Below are 16,170 nucleotides of genomic sequence, written 5' to 3'. Positions count from 1 at the left end.
GTGCTGGAGGCTGGACCCTCTAAAGGGACGCCCTGGCGTTCACATCCCGTCAGCTATTATAATGCTATGTGGAGCGCAAGTTCGTCTGCTTCTTTTGCAGGAGTTGATGTGACGTAGAACGCTGCGCTCCGATAGGTTCTGAATGAAGATAGTGGGTAGACCTCAAAGCAGCTTGTTTTGATGTCTACCCACTATCCTTCAGTCGCAGCCAATCAGAGCTCGGCGTCGTTCTGACGTCACCACAAGTCCTGCGCAAATAGCAGACGACTTGCTCTCTGCATAGGGCGTTTTCACGTGACGTACTTCCGGTTCTACATCTCGACGGACAATATGCAAAAGTTGATAACATTTCGCCCTTCGTCTTACTATGCGCGGAGGCAGAGTTTTTTTAGCCCGCTCGAGTTTTTTCGCGTCGCGGTCGATTGCTCCAGTCAGAGTGGTTAGGATCATAGAAAAACGTCGACTGGTACTCAATTTTCAGACATACCGGTTTTTATTTGAACTTACGACGAGCCTGCAGTAGAGACCTTTGAGCGGCTAAAATGACCCGGTTATAGACGCCGCGGCGACTCTGAAAGTAGAAAAGGGGGAGTATGTGGATTTAGGCGGCCTAAATGCATCCCCGGTGGACTTTACTGAGTTCCGTCGTAAGCGAGTCACTCGCCATGCTTCTGCGTTCCACCAACAACAAGAACGACGCCAGTGGGTATGCGCCAACATCCAAACTTATGGGAAGTGAAAAGGCGTTTTGTGACACCGCCTTACAGTCACTTCTAGGATGAGAAAGGCAGGGAGAATTCTGATCAGTTGTCCCGCCTCTAATGTGAGCCTTGAAGGAAAGATGCTCGCGCTGAAAGCGCGGAATAACTAAAGCAAGTTTCTTGCCATTTTCATCCTACCAGCAGGGCCGGCCCTACACCATCAAGCGCCCTGGACGAACTCCGGCCGCGACTCCCCCCGTCCCCCCCCCCCTTTTTTTTTATATGGCACCCCGAGCGACCGTTGTCGCCCACCCCTAGAGCCGGCCCGTCTACCAGTACCTATACATGTGTATATATATATATATATATATATATATCACTATATTGAAATAACTTCTGGTCGCCGTTTAAATATACAGCAAACTTTTAAACACATGATTTACAAGAAAAATATAGACATCGCAGCCAGGCGAAACGATCGAGAAGCTGGATCTGAACGCTCCGTCTTTCGTAAACCTGTAAATCCTTCGGTTTTTTCTTTTTTTTTTTTTTTTTTTTTTTGTTGTTGTTGTTGTTGTTGTTTTCCGTTTTGCTTGTGTCACTGATCTTGTTCGCGGCGATTTCTTCCTCTTCTCGTTGACCATGGAAGTTTTCGCATATACTGTTTTGCTTCGCACATGTCGCAGACGGCACCCTGCCTCCAACCCCGCACCTGTTGTCCCCGGCGGTGGCGGCGTCTTCGCTGTCCGCGCTGGTAAACCTGTCCGCCGAGGACATGTCGGTGCAGACGCCCCGGCTGTCCCCGTTGCGGGAACTCTGGCTCCACCTGCGGCCCCTGGACCTAGACGAGTGGCCGTCCAAGTCCTGGTACTCTAAAGTGGGAGACGTCTGCAGGGTTAGCGCTCGTCCCTCAAATTGTGCCGTGTGTTTGTTTAGACAGCAGGGGGTTAGTCAGCTGCAATGGTGCCTCGGCTGTGGATGAGAAATTCAGCCGTGCAGAATCCCTGAATTTTTTTTTTTTTTTTTTTTTTACGTGTTTAACGGAGTAGTGATGCACGATCGCACACCGGTACACTATATACTCATCCAAATCAAAACAGGTCAAGGGTGGGGATTGAACTTAGACTTTCTGGATTCTTCAGCGCAAACGTTTGGTCCGCCGTTTGCCGCATTAAACCTCCTTACACCGACGACTTTCGAAACACGGTCATGTCTCGCTTGTTCTGTAAATCCAGATAATAACACAGTTAACGGGACAAAAGCAGACTCCCAACAGCTCTGAGTCTTTCGCAAGTGTTGTGACAGGCTCACAACAGGAAGGGCAGTCTTATGTTCCCAATTGAATTCTGTATTCTCTCGGTCTCTTCTCCAACATGGTCCTCGCTTACCATGTCTTCGTATTTGTTACCTGGTTTTGTTTAAGCTGAGTGTAAACACGCGGTATATTTAACACCCCTTTTAATTGAGTGGCCAACATGTTCCGGCTTTCCGCTACCCTCACCACTAACTACTACTACCCCTTTTAATTCTGCTTTGATTAGCCGAGTATGCTAAGTGATTCGTAAAGTCTGGGAAAGCGGCGAACGTGTTGGGGTACGTGGCACAACTGAAAATGCTTTTTCCGAGGGTTGGTACTTGTTTGTGGTATTACAGGCGTATTATTTGGGTTTCTGATAGCGCCTTTTCCGGACATTAGCGATTATTATGCCTGTTCCAACCCTTTTCCTAAGAAAAAAAAAAAAGCAAGAAACATCTGACTGAGTCGTTGTAGATTTATGAAAGCGTGGAACTTACAGGGACTATGAAAGGTGACATGCCTATATTGTTCACCACGCTTCATCACCTATACACACACACACACACACACACACACACACACACAAGCTGTTTACATACGCGCCCCTTTTCCATATGTAAAAAAGGCGATCAGATATTAGTATATAGTCGAGAGTGGGGGAAGCATCAAAGAGGCTGATATGAGGGAATATTAACCAAACGTTTGAACAGTAACTGGCACCCGAGTTAACCGAGTCAGTCGTAAGGGGCGAGCGAAGTCTGTCGGAACCGAAAGAACCGCCTCTCTTGATTGAACCCATGTCACCTTGAAAAGCAGAAATGTCCGCTTTCTCTGGTGCGTTTTATGGGGTACATTAGGAGTGGGCCAAGAATACAGTAACGCGTATACTTGATTGAAAAAAAATGAAAAAAAATTTTTCTAATGATTGTTTGCACTTTATGTGTATCTCATGAACGCATGCAGTAAAGAGACCTGTTGAGTTACGGATAAAAATGACGCGTTGCTTATAACCACGTCTTACACCGCCGACTTTTTCTTCCCACCTTTACTGGCTCAGGCCCCGATCTACTTCATCATGACAATCACGATACCGGTGGTGGACTACGAGAACGACAAGAACAACTGGTGCCGTCTGCTGAACAGCTGCCACTGCGTCATCAGCCCCCTGTTCATCGTTATCGTCACCCACGGTGAGTGAGCTTCGAAGGCTTCTATCCACCGCTTTACGAATTTCTGGTTTGAGAGTTTTTTTGGCATGAAGCTGCGAGGGCGTGAAGCGAGCGCGCGAACATTCCTTTCAGCAACGAAGCTTAGACCTTGTTGGCGCCAGTGAGCCAAGATGACCTCGATTGGTGACAGAACGAGCGGGTTGGTATGGATAGTTAAACTTGAGGAAGAAAACGAGAAAGGACGGACAAACACAAAGTTTGTGTTTGTCCGTCCTTTCTCGTTTTCTTCCTCAAGTTTAAATGACCTAGATTGAGCTCCGAAAACACCGCTTCTGTGCCCACTGTGGCTTATGTTTCGCTCCCAAGTTTGCAAAAAGAACTTTCTCCGCTGTTCGTCTTCCTGATGACGACCTTTGTTTCTTCGAGTTTCCTATACACCAAGGAATCCTCAAAACAAGTCTCCGGCCTCTGGTGGCCCCCACCAAGGCTGGATTCTTAAAATTATCTTACAACAAAAAAGTTCGTACAAATAACTTACGCCAAAGTTACAAACTTCTCCGTGTTTTCGAAGCAAAATGTTCTTAACTTTTGCGTGAGATAAGACACAATTTTACGACAGGGGTCCAATTCATCTTACGAACTTCTTCGCAACTATTCGTCTAAAATGGTTGAAGAACATCGCGACGCCAGAAGAAGGTTACGCGAGCAGCAACATGTGCTCAGCACTCGTCTGAGACTGGAAACGATTGCGGATCATCGCCTGAGCCAGACGAGCGCCTTGCGTATAATTAACGGGGTGAGCAGTGAGCACTGAACGCGAAATCAAGTCTCTTATGACGCCGTGGCCGCACTCGTCTACGGGCCTAGCAAAACATTTCGCTTGCCCTCCCTGGTCACGACCATCCGCCCCCGACAGCTGCCCTGCTTGACTTCGATTTTAGAGTTGTTCCTCTTGACCCCTCGTCGTCATCGTTGAGTGGCTGTGGCGGATGCTTTCGTCGCCGGAACACTCCCGTTGATTTGGTCTGCTGTCCTGCTCGACGCAGAACTCAAATAAATGCCGTAAAAATTACCTTCGCCTCACTTGGTCCGTTCAATTTATTCTTTGAGTATGCTCCCTTTGTCCCGATGTGACGGTAGTAGTAAAAACATCGACACAGGTCAAGATAGAGCATCTCTTGGGAGCTACACACTGTGGGTGAAGCGCTCACCCTGCTGAACGTTACGTCAGCGTCGAGTTGGCGATTGTAGTGTCCTCACAGTCTGCTCGTCGGCTCTTTCCGGATCCCTGGGACCACGAACGATGCCGTGGCGATTCGTTCCCAGGAGTGCCGTTTTGCAAACTAGCCGCGGACGGGGGCTGAACCTTCCACCAATAATTAATTTTGTTGACGTCGCTCGAGTCCGTAGGAGTCGACTAAAGCGGTTGTGGCAGCCATCCTGGTCTCGGAAAGCTGGGCATTCGGGTTTATTTAAATCAGGGAGTGCTGACATCTCATGCACAGACACGATGATCAAATAAACGATGCTGAAAGGACCCCTGCGGCCTGCCTATGCTTCTTGTGACCCAAACCCACGTGCTCCAAAACATGCCGAGCTCTCCCATAGGATGTTCGTGTTGCCGAAGGCGGTGTCCCCATAGCAACGCCCTGCCCTCCCTATTGAAAAAACCAGCTTAGGCTGGTCCCAGCTTCAAGCTCGGTTATTGCTCCAGCATTCCCAGTTTGGCATGCTGGTTGACCCGGTCATACTGGTCATGCTGGTTGACCTGCAGTGGTCTCAGCTTCAAGCTTGGTTATTGCTCCATCATGCCCAGTTTGGCGTGCTGGCTGATATCGTCATACTGGTTATGCTGGTTGATCTAGTCCCAGCTTCAAGCCGAGTTATTGCCCCAGCATGCCCAGTTTGGCATGCTGGTTAAACCGGTGGACTTTCTCACCAGTTTAACCAGTTTAAATTGAAACACAGTATGAACAAGCCAAACTCTTAAGAAAAGTCAGCTCAGCAACCAATTTATTATTTTCGTACTCGCGGCCTGCTCACATGAGCTCAGATTCCACACATCCTCGGCGCTGACACAGTACTAACCGACGCAGAGAGTGGTTCTCGGTGCAAAACAATGTTACTAAAACTAGATTGCTTATCTCTCAACACGAAAAATACTAGACACACGCCAAAAACAGGAAACAACAATAAAAAGTACTACACGGATCAGAGAAGCGAACCTGGGTCCAGACAGTAATGGGGGCGAAGCGGCCTCTCGCATAGTCGGCAGAGGCGAGAAAATCCATGTGGCTTGGATGGCATTGGCGGATACTCCCCGGCACCACCGTCATTCACGAGCACACACATGTTCGAAGACATGAAATGACGCCTCAGTCGGGGCGTCCGAGTTCTTTCCGCGCTGAACGGAGTGCCGCATGCTGTCTTTTCAAATCCCACTTCGCTTGCACCGCCGTCCAAGTAGTCCCCAAACAACGCGCACGCAGCCGTCCCTTCGAAAATCTGCCCAATTAGATAGCCAAACGTGTCTCAAATTCTCCCTTCCTACTACTTTCTCTCATTCGCACACAAAGGAAGCTCATAGCGCGCCTGAAGCGCCCGGTCGTCTACCAAAAACGAGAGGACAAAGAACAGGACGTGGTCTCGCCTCAGCCCAAGTCGACCTTGGCGCGCGCGCTCCCAGTAATGTCAGCTCGGCCACCTCTAGCCGACCTTGGCGTGCGCGCTCCCAGCAAGACCAGCTTGACAAGCTCGAACCAGCTTGGGCCAGCTTCAGCACCAGCTCGAACCAGCTTGACAAGCATGAACCAGCTTCAGGACTATCTGGAACCAGCTTAAGTACCAGCTTGCCCAGCTGCAGTGCCAGCTTGAATCACCTTGACCAGCTCGAACAAGCTTGAACCACCTTGACCAGCACGAACCAGCTTGACAAGCCTGAACCAGCTTCAGTACCAGCTCGAACTAGCTCAAGTACCAGCTTGCCCAGCTGCAGTGCCAGCTCGAACCAGCTTGATTACCACGTAAACCCGCTCGAACCAGCATAAAAATCAGCTAAACCAGCTTGACCAGCTTGATTTTCTTGCTGTTTTTTTTTTTTTTTTCAATAGGGCTTGCATTAATCGGGAACTTGCGGAACACCGGAACTTTTTTTTTTTCCGGCGTTTTTCAACTCTCACTTACGAAAGCGTTCGGGAATTACCGAATTCAGAACTTCGTACAATATGCGTAACTTACGAACTTATTAGCAAATATGTTTTAAGGTAAGACAATAGGGACTTTTAGCAAATCGTTACCGTGCTCCTCGTGCCACACTACTGGAGCCTTTGAAGCATGCTTTTAAGTGCGCAGTACGCGGAACACTGCAACGGTTTGCAAAAAGTGCCTATTCTTTGTGAATCTGGCCTAGGAAAGTGAGTGGATTACATATCGAGACCTCGCAAGATAGGTCTGGCACGTGCCTTCGCTCGAGACATCGTGCGAGGTCTTGAAGCGCCTTCCGGACAAAGTAATAAATGCGGCAGCATTCTTTTTACATCCCCCTTCCCCTCAAAAATTTCGATCACCACATCGAAGCGCATGCGCTGGAGAGTGAGGCACACTGGCCGTGCCTTCTCTCCTTCTCACGAGCATGGCCGGGTCACGGGTGAGTGAGGTTGCATGTGCCGCCCTTTTCCCCTTATCGCGCGCATGCACGAGACACGGTGCGCTCACTCAATGTAGCGCAGTCTTCTTCAGGGTGCTTCGCAAGACGAAGGAGCGGGATGATAAGAGGAAGCTGAACAGAAGTGGCGACGTGCTAAGCATGGGGGCATCGGATGTCGAATGCTTCCCAGGCATCTTTTGAGGCTCCGGTGGTCAAACAGAAATGAAATATTGGACGCTAGATGCTTGCCAGACATATTTTAATTTCCGGCGGCCAAGTCAAAAAGGAGCATCGGATGTCAAATGCTTGCAAGACACCTTTTTAGCACCGATGGCCGAACAAAAATGGAACTAGATGTCAAGTGCTTGCCAGACATCTTTTCAGCTGCGGTGACCAAGCAGAAATAAAACATTGGACGCCAAATGCTTGCCAGACTTATTTTTTCCCCGGTGGCCAAACGAAAAAGGAGCATCGGATTCCAAATGCTTGCCAGACACCTCCCCGGTGGCCGAATGAAAAATAAAGGACCGAATGTCAAATGCTTGCCAGACATCTTTTGAGCTCCGGTGGCCAAATTAAAAATGAAGGATCAGATGCCGAATGCTTGCCAGACATCTTTTTATCTCCAGTTGCCGGAGAATTGCCGGTAGCCAGACAGGCAGGTGCCAAGCACATACCAAGCAATGGCCGAAGTATGGACAAAAGTTTATGCTGCCTGGGCTCAGCGAGTCTTCGGTGCCCTCCGCCGGCTGCGCGTGTACGCTCGGAGGGCCATGACGGCAACCCCGCAAGAGGCCCATCCCGGCGTCATATGGGAATGGACCCGCAATCCCTCGGATCCAGACAAGTCCTGGTCACCACCTCCTGAATTCAATGCTATATTCGGAATGTCGGGTTGGACTTCTCTTCGGGATACGAAGAGAGGACAACTCCGGCAGCATATCCTCACCTCCCGTTGCACCCCCCCCCCCCCCCCCCCCCCCCCTTGACCCCTGAGGATCCAACCCTCCAGCGGAGGACGGAAAGTCCACAGCAGAGACTTCCAATTTTCTTTTGAATAAACAAGAAAGCCGTTTTCAGTCAATCAACCAATTGAGGCTCACGAGGTGTTGTCGAAAGTAGGAATCTCACGCTGCAGAGGCGGGACAACTAAAGAACCTCCCTGCCGCTCTAATCCTGCCAGTGGCTATAGAAACTTAACAGACTCGTGAGTCTGGTGCCGTGCATGCTCCACGGGATCTGTATTTGTTGTTCTTGTGTATTGCGTGTTGCGTGTGAATTGTTCGTAGAAAGACAATTCGCATGATAGGTCGACTCATAGCGGGACAATTCGTCGAATGAGGCTATTCGTCATGTAGGGATATTCGTATACTATGCGGAGCGCATAATCGTCTGCTTCTTTTGCAGGGGTTGTGGTGACGTCAGAACACCGAGGATTGGCTTTGATTCAAGGAGAGTGGATAGACCTCAAGGCAGCTTGCTTTGAGGTCTACCCACTATTTTTAAATCAGAAGCAATCATGCCGACACTCTACAGTATACGGAAAACCGTGCCATAACGTGAGGGCAATACTCGAGACATCGACTGAAGATCTTATCAACGCTGCATTTTTGGTTGTAAAAGTAGCATCCCCGTGGAATTCAATCGGTTGATCCCGCCTGCCTCAAATTTGATGTAACAGCTACATTCGCAGTCATCACTGTAGACTCAACTCGTATCTTGTGCATCAGAGTCCTCATCGCGATCTGACTGTTTACCCAACAATAAGATGGGGCGGCGAACACTCCTTGCAGGTATGGATGACCTTGTGGGGGGATTCCCAGTGGCGCTGATTGTGCTGGCTGCTTGTCTCGTGCTGGCCATCTTGGTCTTCTTCACGTCCAAGTACGAGGAAGCGCCCAGATACCACTGGGTATTCGGCTACGTCGGTTTCTTCGTGTCAGTAGCCTGGATCTACGTTCTGGCCAACGAAGTGGTCTCTATGCTCAAGGTAATTCAGGGCAACATCGACATAATCAATTTAAAGCGTGCCCCCCCCCCCTCTCCTCCCCCCCCCCCCCCCCCCCCCCCAAAAAAAAAAATGATGCCAAGGTTTTAAAACCGCCATTTTGCCGTTGAACAATCTATAAAATCACTTATAACTTTTGAGAAAGATTTCGACTAGTTCTGCAACTTTGGTATCTGGTTCGGACCGCTAGCGCTACTTTTGAGCGAACAATGAGCGTTCAAAAATGCGTTAAAAAAACTTTGTAAAAAAAAAAAAAAGTTGAGGGGAGGGGGGTACATTTTGTACATGCTGCCGTAGCGCCATAGTGACGATGAAGACGGCACACAGTCTATAGTCACTGGCAGCTAAAGAAACGCAGGGCATGGTGAGTTCGGAACATCTTATCTCTTGGCAGCCAATGAGAGTGCAGCATCAGTCGATAAGAACGCCGAATAGTCTATCACGAAGTAAGAAGCGTCAAAAATCCACACCCTGCGCTGGCAGTGACTATGCGGAACGCAAATCCGTCTGCTTGTTGCGCAAGGGTTGCGGTGACGTTAGCACGCCGAGCTCTGATTGGAGGGATAGTGGGTAGACCCCAATGCTGCATGGGTCTCAATGCCTTGACTCAATGCCTTGAGGTCTACCCACTATCCTTCTAATCGGAGCCAATCAGTGCTTGGCGCTCCGACAGTCGCCGCAACCCCTGCGCACGAAGCAGACAAACTTGCACTCCGCACAGTCGGCTAAACGGGGAGCAAGTGTTCCAAAATGCGTCTTTGGCGCATCGGATGACGCAGGGAGGAGCGTGCCAGTCAAAGGCAAACATGCAGAGAGCGCACAGGGACCACGCGATGGCGAGGCAGCCAAGCCCGTGCCGGAGAAACAAAAGTACGCGGGTGCGTTTGGGGAGTAAACAAACTAAAGAGGTGCGCATGGAACAGACGAACTTGCACACCGTATATATTTTGAATGGTTGTCCAGTTGTCCAGCCACTCAAACGAAATGCAGAATAGCGCTCGGATCAATATTGCGAATCGTCGGTATGCTGCGTGAGCATTTTTTTTTAAATTTTGTTCCCTAAAAAGACTGTTTATATGTATGTTCAACTAAAGCCGCCGCATCGAAGTTAATTAGGCCAGGTATTACGACTCCTTCCGCAAGCCATCGCAATGACGAGTCTTTCAAAAAGTGTTTATTAAATTATTGGCGCATGCGATTAAGATATCTTATCGATCGAACCAAGAAATCTATCGTAGGATTATACGGATGACGATTCGATGGCACAGATAGCTGCTTCTTGTGCGGATGTGCTGTAAAGGTGTCATCTACAGAGACTCGAACGAATGATGCCGCGATCCAATTTAGCCAATCGAGCCCAGCGCCAAAAATTCATCGCAACGGCAATCGTCGTCTTTCTGCGCACACTGGATAAACCAATCAAGCGCGAAAGAAACCGCAGGATCACGGCGCGTTCACTGTGCGTGATTGATTTAGCCGATTATATGTGCGGAGGGAACCTGTGCCGACGTCAGAACGTCGAGCTCTGATTGGCTCTGATTGAAGGATAGTGGGTAGACCTCAAGGCAGCTTGCTTTGAGGTCTAACCACTATCCTTCAATCAGAGCCAATCAGAGCCCGGCGTCAATCTGACGTCACCACAAGCCCCGGCATAAGAAGCAGACAAACTTGCACTCCGCATAGTGAATGAGCAAAGACGACGAGCGCTTTGACAATGCATTTTTGGCGCTGTTTGAATGACTTCTTCGAATCGTAGAGTCGGTTGCAAAATAAACAACATTTTTGTTGTTAAAAAAATAGAAACATTGCAGAACCGTGCTGTTGTTGACAGATGAATCCGCATTACTTGTCCGTCCTTCCTGATATATTTTTTTCTTTATGTCATATGGCATTGTGTAGTGTTGTTGCTTCCCCGTCTTCTTTGGCACGCTCTCAGAAATGCGTTCTGGCCGAGGAAACTTTGGGATAGGTCGACGCTGCTTAACTCGTGTTGTTCTGTGCTTACTTCGCAGACAATGGGGATCGTGATCGGTCTCAGCGACGCTTTCCTCGGAATGACCGTCCTTGCGTGGGGAAACAGCATAGGAGGTATAATAACTCTTTATCCGAGGTCGGATGCAGCCGACAGAGATCACCGCGAGGCTGGCGAGAAACATCAAGACCGCTTTGCTTCTCTTACTTTGCAGACTTCATATCTAATCTGTCTGTGGCTCGGCAAGGCTATCCACGTATGGCGATTTCGGCGTGTTACGGTGGACCCCTGCTCAGTATCCTTTTTTTTGTTGTTGTTTTGTCACCGTGCGATATCGCAAAAGAGAGCATGTATACCGCCGCGGGCAGTATGAGCTGAAACACTCCATTCAGCCTTCTTCTGCTTCTGCAGTACCCACAAGCTCTATACAATCCCTTTTGTCAGATAGTCCAAGGTATGGGAGCCCAACTTCGCATTCCGTTTCTAGCTTGGACCACAGCTCACCCATAAAATTACAAGTAAGCCAAAGAAACATAAAGGACTGTTTCAGGTATACTGTTCGCAATAATACGCTGGGCGGAAAAAAAAAAGGGAAACAGCCTGGGGCAAGTTGCTGCGCACCTTGGTTCATTTTGGTAGCCACCGAATACTGTTCGCCCTAAAGCTGATATGTTATTGCATGAAGTAAGATATGGCTCCTATAAAAAAGCACGCTGTTTAGGTGATGTTCAGTGTCAACACTAAGGTATACCGATGACCATCTTTTTCTCTATTCATCAGACATAGATTTCGAAAGTACAGGGAGTTCCCGAAAACCCAGAACGGTGTTTTTCGGCCCGGGTAAATAAACTACGTATCGTAGAAATCTCGAACTCTGTGAGAATGTGACGCTGGCGGTTGGGATAGAACGTGAAAGTTCGAGAACGTGACGTTACCTTGATCAAAAGACAATTGAGAAAAACGAAATTTCTCTGTGAGCTGACGTCCACCCAAGCCTAATATCGCAAAACAAGAAATGACACAGTGAGCGTATGCAACATCTATTTCAGTTATATATATATATAAAAAAAAAGTCTTGTTAGCAAGAAAGAGGACATTATTCTCTTTCTTGCTGACAAGTTTTTTCCAGTGAAATAGATATATACTACAGGTGCCCACAGTGTCATTTCTTGTTATGGCAATATTAGGCTTAGCTGGACGTCGGCTCATAGAAAATTTTCGTTTTTATCAATTATCTTTTGATGCAGGTGAACCAACATCTTAAACTTTCGCGTTCTATCCTAACCGCTAGCTTCGCAGTCTCACGAAGTTTGAGCTTCCTGCGATGCTTAGTTTATTTAAACGAGCCGAAAAACACGGTTCTCGTTTCTCGGGAACTCTCTGTATATCTTTTCTAAGTATACGAGTATTCAAGATCACCAGAGAGCTATACCATGCACTATGACAAGGCGAAAATAAGAACAACTCAAAAGTTCAAACTAAAACGGCTTTAGCTTAGTAGCAGCGACAGCGAATTCTGCTCTGCCGTCAATGTCTTGACCGTGCGATCAGATCTCCTTCTAGGATTTGGAATTCCTTACACGTTAAAGCTGGCGCAAGTGGGCGGCCGGCTAAGTGTGAGTATTTATGAAACCTGAGTTAATTAAGCCTTGAAGTGCAATCGCCTCAAGCTGCCATGTACCGCTAGAGCTGGGATCAGGACCGAATTGTACATACTGAAGCAACTTTTACACCCTTAAGGGTGTGAATCAACTCGTCCCTGGTAGAAACATAATAAATATAATAAAATTAAATTGATTTTATTTTAAATAGGGCGGTTGAAATTATTATTTTTTTTTAAAAGGGCGGGTGCACAGAAATTTAAAATTAGGTTCCTGTCCAACCGCACAGAAACAACGTAATGCTTGTAAATTTATTGCTCGCAAAAAAAGAAAAAAGAATATCGAGGACGCTGTTGGGATGTCCCAACAGCACCCCAGATTTCTTTTTTTTTTCTTTTTTTGCTGGCAACAAGTTTACAGGCGTTATGTTGTTTTTTGTGCGGTTGTACAGAAACAAGAAACCAGAAATATACAGGCAGAAATATACAGAAATATACGCACGAGACTAAACAAAATCATTACTCTCTTGATCAAACCGCCTTCTACATTTTTTTTTTTTTTTTTTAAGGTTTAAATTGTTTTAGAAAGAAAAAAAAAAGTCCGAGGACACCTAAGCGCTTATGAGTCGTGAATGCGAAAGCATGAATGTTCAAGGGCTTCGTTGAACTGCCGCCTGAGACGCTTTGAATCGAGATCCGCTTGCGCCTCACCCTTTCGAATGGCTTTCTTCTGTCTCCTAGCGCGTTCCGCCGCTGCTTGTTTCAATCCAAAATGTTTTAGAAAAAAAAAAAAAAAAAAAAAAACATTAAAGTTACATTTTCGCGGTCTGTGCAGGTGAGTTATACGGCCAGAAGTGCATAATATAGAACGTTCATTGTCGCGATACGTTCGATAATTAACTAGAATTTGTTAATAAACTTTTTATTTAGTGAAAATAAACATGTAGTTTCAGTTAAAAACTTTCTGAGCATCATCGAAAACCACTTGATGAGTCAATTGTAGAAAGGTTTAGTGCGCGTGCTTCGTTTTTCTGAGTCCCGAAAATACAGCTATTAAACTGATCTGGCCTCTAATAGTAATTACCGTCAGTACTGCAAATCCAACATGAACCCAATAATTAAAAAGTTAATCAACTAATTGTAGTTAATTAGTCAAATTACCATGACGATTATCCCCTTATCTAAACTCCGCCGGGCCTGATAAATACATGGTGAAGACGGCACGCGTATGCACTGCACAGGTTAACTGTGAAAAGAACAAGGCTCAGTTTGGCAGAAATACCCCCCCATCTCCTCCTTCCCCAACCGGCACAGCCCTTCGGCAGTTTGAGAGCGTTCTCTAACCCTGGAACGCCTTCATCTTTGTGTCCTCCCACGCAGCTGGAGTGGAGCAGCATGATTGGCATCCTCTATGGGACCATCTGCCACACACTGGTGTCCACCCTTGTGGTCATGCTCATCCTTAGATTCAACGTCAAGAGGATTTTCGGTGCCTACCTCATCCTGGTATATGCCCTGTATTGCCTCGTCGCCATTCTCCTTGAATCTAAGGTCATCTGAGATTGTTCACGGTGTTTGTGGTGTCACGCCTCGAACGGTGCCCTACCGAATAAGCAGCGATCGAGGCTGCTACAGTGCCTCGATTGCAGTACAGACTTGCGGAGGACCAGGCCAAATCACAGCTCACTGCTTCAGTGGTGTACAGCCATGCCAGCCTCAAGAAGCAACTGCAACAAGTGACACAAGTGTGGTGCAAGTTTGTGGAACCAACCTGCGATTATGACCTGCAGGTACAACCCTACAGTACACACCTGCCATCTGTGGTAAAAATACAAAAAAAAAATAGTGGTACAAAAGTTGACTATTACCAACTCTGAAGAACAAACTTTGGAATTTCAATACCGGGCTGTGTTATAAGAGTGGGAGTGCTTCGAAAACAACATATAGTAGTGTTGAACTCGGACGAGATTGAGTGCTGTCCAAGTTCCAGATGTGTCCATTCCAGTAACAAAGGCATTACTGGAGAGGGTTTCTTGTATGTCCGATTGTAGCAATATCAAAGACAAAAATATTACTGCGATAGACAGAAATACAAATGCAAGACAACTATTCCTCAGCACTTTGGTGCCACATTGTGACAATAAGTGCGCTACGAGGATTGTTCATATGCCTCAACATTCACAGACAGGATAGTTTGAATGTCAAAAGAATGGTGATTGGGCATTTATATTTCTTTTGACTGCGATAATACATGCATTCATAGTTCTTGCAGGAGCCCTTGTGGAGCAACATGCTTCAAAGCCCCTGCACAACATACCAACTTTCTGTGTGCATGTCAGTAGTGTGAATTGTTTGAAGTTTTCCAGTCGGTCATCATGAGACAATGGCACTGCTTGAAATGGTGCAGATGACCTCGTAGTAATGTTTGTGTTCATACAGCTAGTGCAATCACAGCCAGTGAAGGCCCTGGGTTTGAGGGCAGTACTGGGGAATTCCTGTGGATCTGCCTACAGAAGTATGGAGGGATACAGAGCTTTGGTAGACGTCATGGTAGTGCATAAATATCTGCATTCTACTATGTGGACGCTGCAGCCTGCACCTCTCAGTGCATTGCCACTGAAAGGCTTTTTTTCCTCAGGTTTGCTGGGATGTTTGGTATGGATGTAGGTGAGCATAATCTTAGTGCTCACTCGATAAGCGGTGAAGTGGAAGCAATAAGATTTTAGTATGATGTTTGGTATGGATGTAGGTCAGCATAGTCTTAATGCTCACTGGATAAGTGGTAAAGTGGAAGCAATAAGATTTTAGTATAGGTGGACACAATAGGACGCATGCATCAAATTTTAAATGACCTCAAACATCTGCATGACCTTTCTGGCTAATCAGACACAGCATCTGCAACGCATGTTTAACTCATCTTTCAGATTGTGTAAAGCACATCACACTTCACTGGAGCATGTGCATGCTTTTCTATGCCATCAAAAATAGGCATCTGGTGTATTCTGCAAAACACTTTGCATGCTCAATGGTGTTAGGCAGATACAGGAGAGCCCAAATGACGGTACGAATTTTGCCGCTGGTACCCTGAAGAAGGTGCATCAATACAAAGCCAAAGATAAACAAAGCTGGCATAAAACACTCTCTGGTTAAGTCTGTCCCAAGCTGTAAAGAGGCAGATTTCTTTTTTTTTTTTTTTTTCATGTCTTACATTTTTGGTGTGCTTTCCCACATACATCAGACCACCTCCCTACACATGAATATTTCCCGACTGATGAGCTAAATGAGCTTCGTTAAAACAGGGAATATGGGTCTGTGTTCCAGTTCAATACGCTAGCGCAGTGTATCAATTATGTTGGACATATCTCCAGGAGTTTGTATCGTTTATTTATAATATAATTTTTACGTTGGCTAGTCAGGAACACATAAATTAAAAGGATCTCGAGCATCAGTGGTTCATATTTTTGGTGTCAACGTCGGCCGACAATATTTGGGGAAACGAAATCAAACGAAGCAGTCTTGATGAGTGAAAAAAAAAAAAAATAACCACTGCCAGACAGCAGACTCTGACTACCGTAAAATACCGTGCATCCACCCATAGGTGCCGACCCCTCAATTTTGTAACGTTCGAAAAATACACAAAGGACATATCTGTGTTGACCTGAAGCACCCATTCCCAACCTTTACATGATTATCTCAAAAAATTTGAGTGGGTGCTTGCTCAGGATTTTACGGTATGCTAGGCTCTGGTCCTTATTAGCACCTCACCCAAAGTCAAGG

At 46.9% G+C, this 16,170-nt stretch overlaps 1 protein-coding gene across 1 annotated transcript; it reads left to right on the top strand.

Moving 5' to 3' along the window:
• Positions 1–1,393: 1,393 nt before the first annotated feature.
• On the top strand, positions 1,394–15,587 carry LOC121836057 (mitochondrial sodium/calcium exchanger protein-like). Its single transcript, XM_042290706.1, has 7 exons — positions 1,394–1,596; positions 3,056–3,188; positions 8,607–8,803; positions 10,834–10,909; positions 11,008–11,088; positions 12,345–12,409; positions 13,774–15,587. The coding sequence occupies exons 1-7, from the start codon at positions 1,477–1,479 to the stop codon at positions 13,951–13,953; spliced, it is 852 nt and encodes a 283-aa protein (XP_042146640.1). The 5' UTR covers positions 1,394–1,476; the 3' UTR covers positions 13,954–15,587.
• Positions 15,588–16,170: the final 583 nt, after the last annotated feature.

Source organism: Ixodes scapularis, unplaced genomic scaffold (genome assembly GCF_016920785.2).
Source record: "Ixodes scapularis isolate PalLabHiFi unplaced genomic scaffold, ASM1692078v2 PGA_scaffold1__304_contigs__length_218370807, whole genome shotgun sequence".
Classification (NCBI taxonomy): domain Eukaryota; kingdom Metazoa; phylum Arthropoda; class Arachnida; order Ixodida; family Ixodidae; genus Ixodes; species Ixodes scapularis.
Note: the sequence above shows the minus strand (reverse complement) of the source record. Positions and strands in the feature narration are given on the sequence as shown.

Excerpts from the sequence above, each read along its gene's own strand:
- LOC121836057 (XM_042290706.1), top strand. The coding sequence starts at position 1,477 with ATGTCGGTGCAGACGCCCCGGCTGTCCCCGTTGCGGGAACTCTGGCTC. Across the intron at positions 11,089-12,344 it reads TTACGGTGGACCCCTGCTCA|ATCTCCTTCTAGGATTTGGA; the intron begins GTATCCTTTTTT and ends CCGTGCGATCAG. Across the intron at positions 12,410-13,773 it reads AAGTGGGCGGCCGGCTAAGT|CTGGAGTGGAGCAGCATGAT; the intron begins GTGAGTATTTAT and ends CCTCCCACGCAG.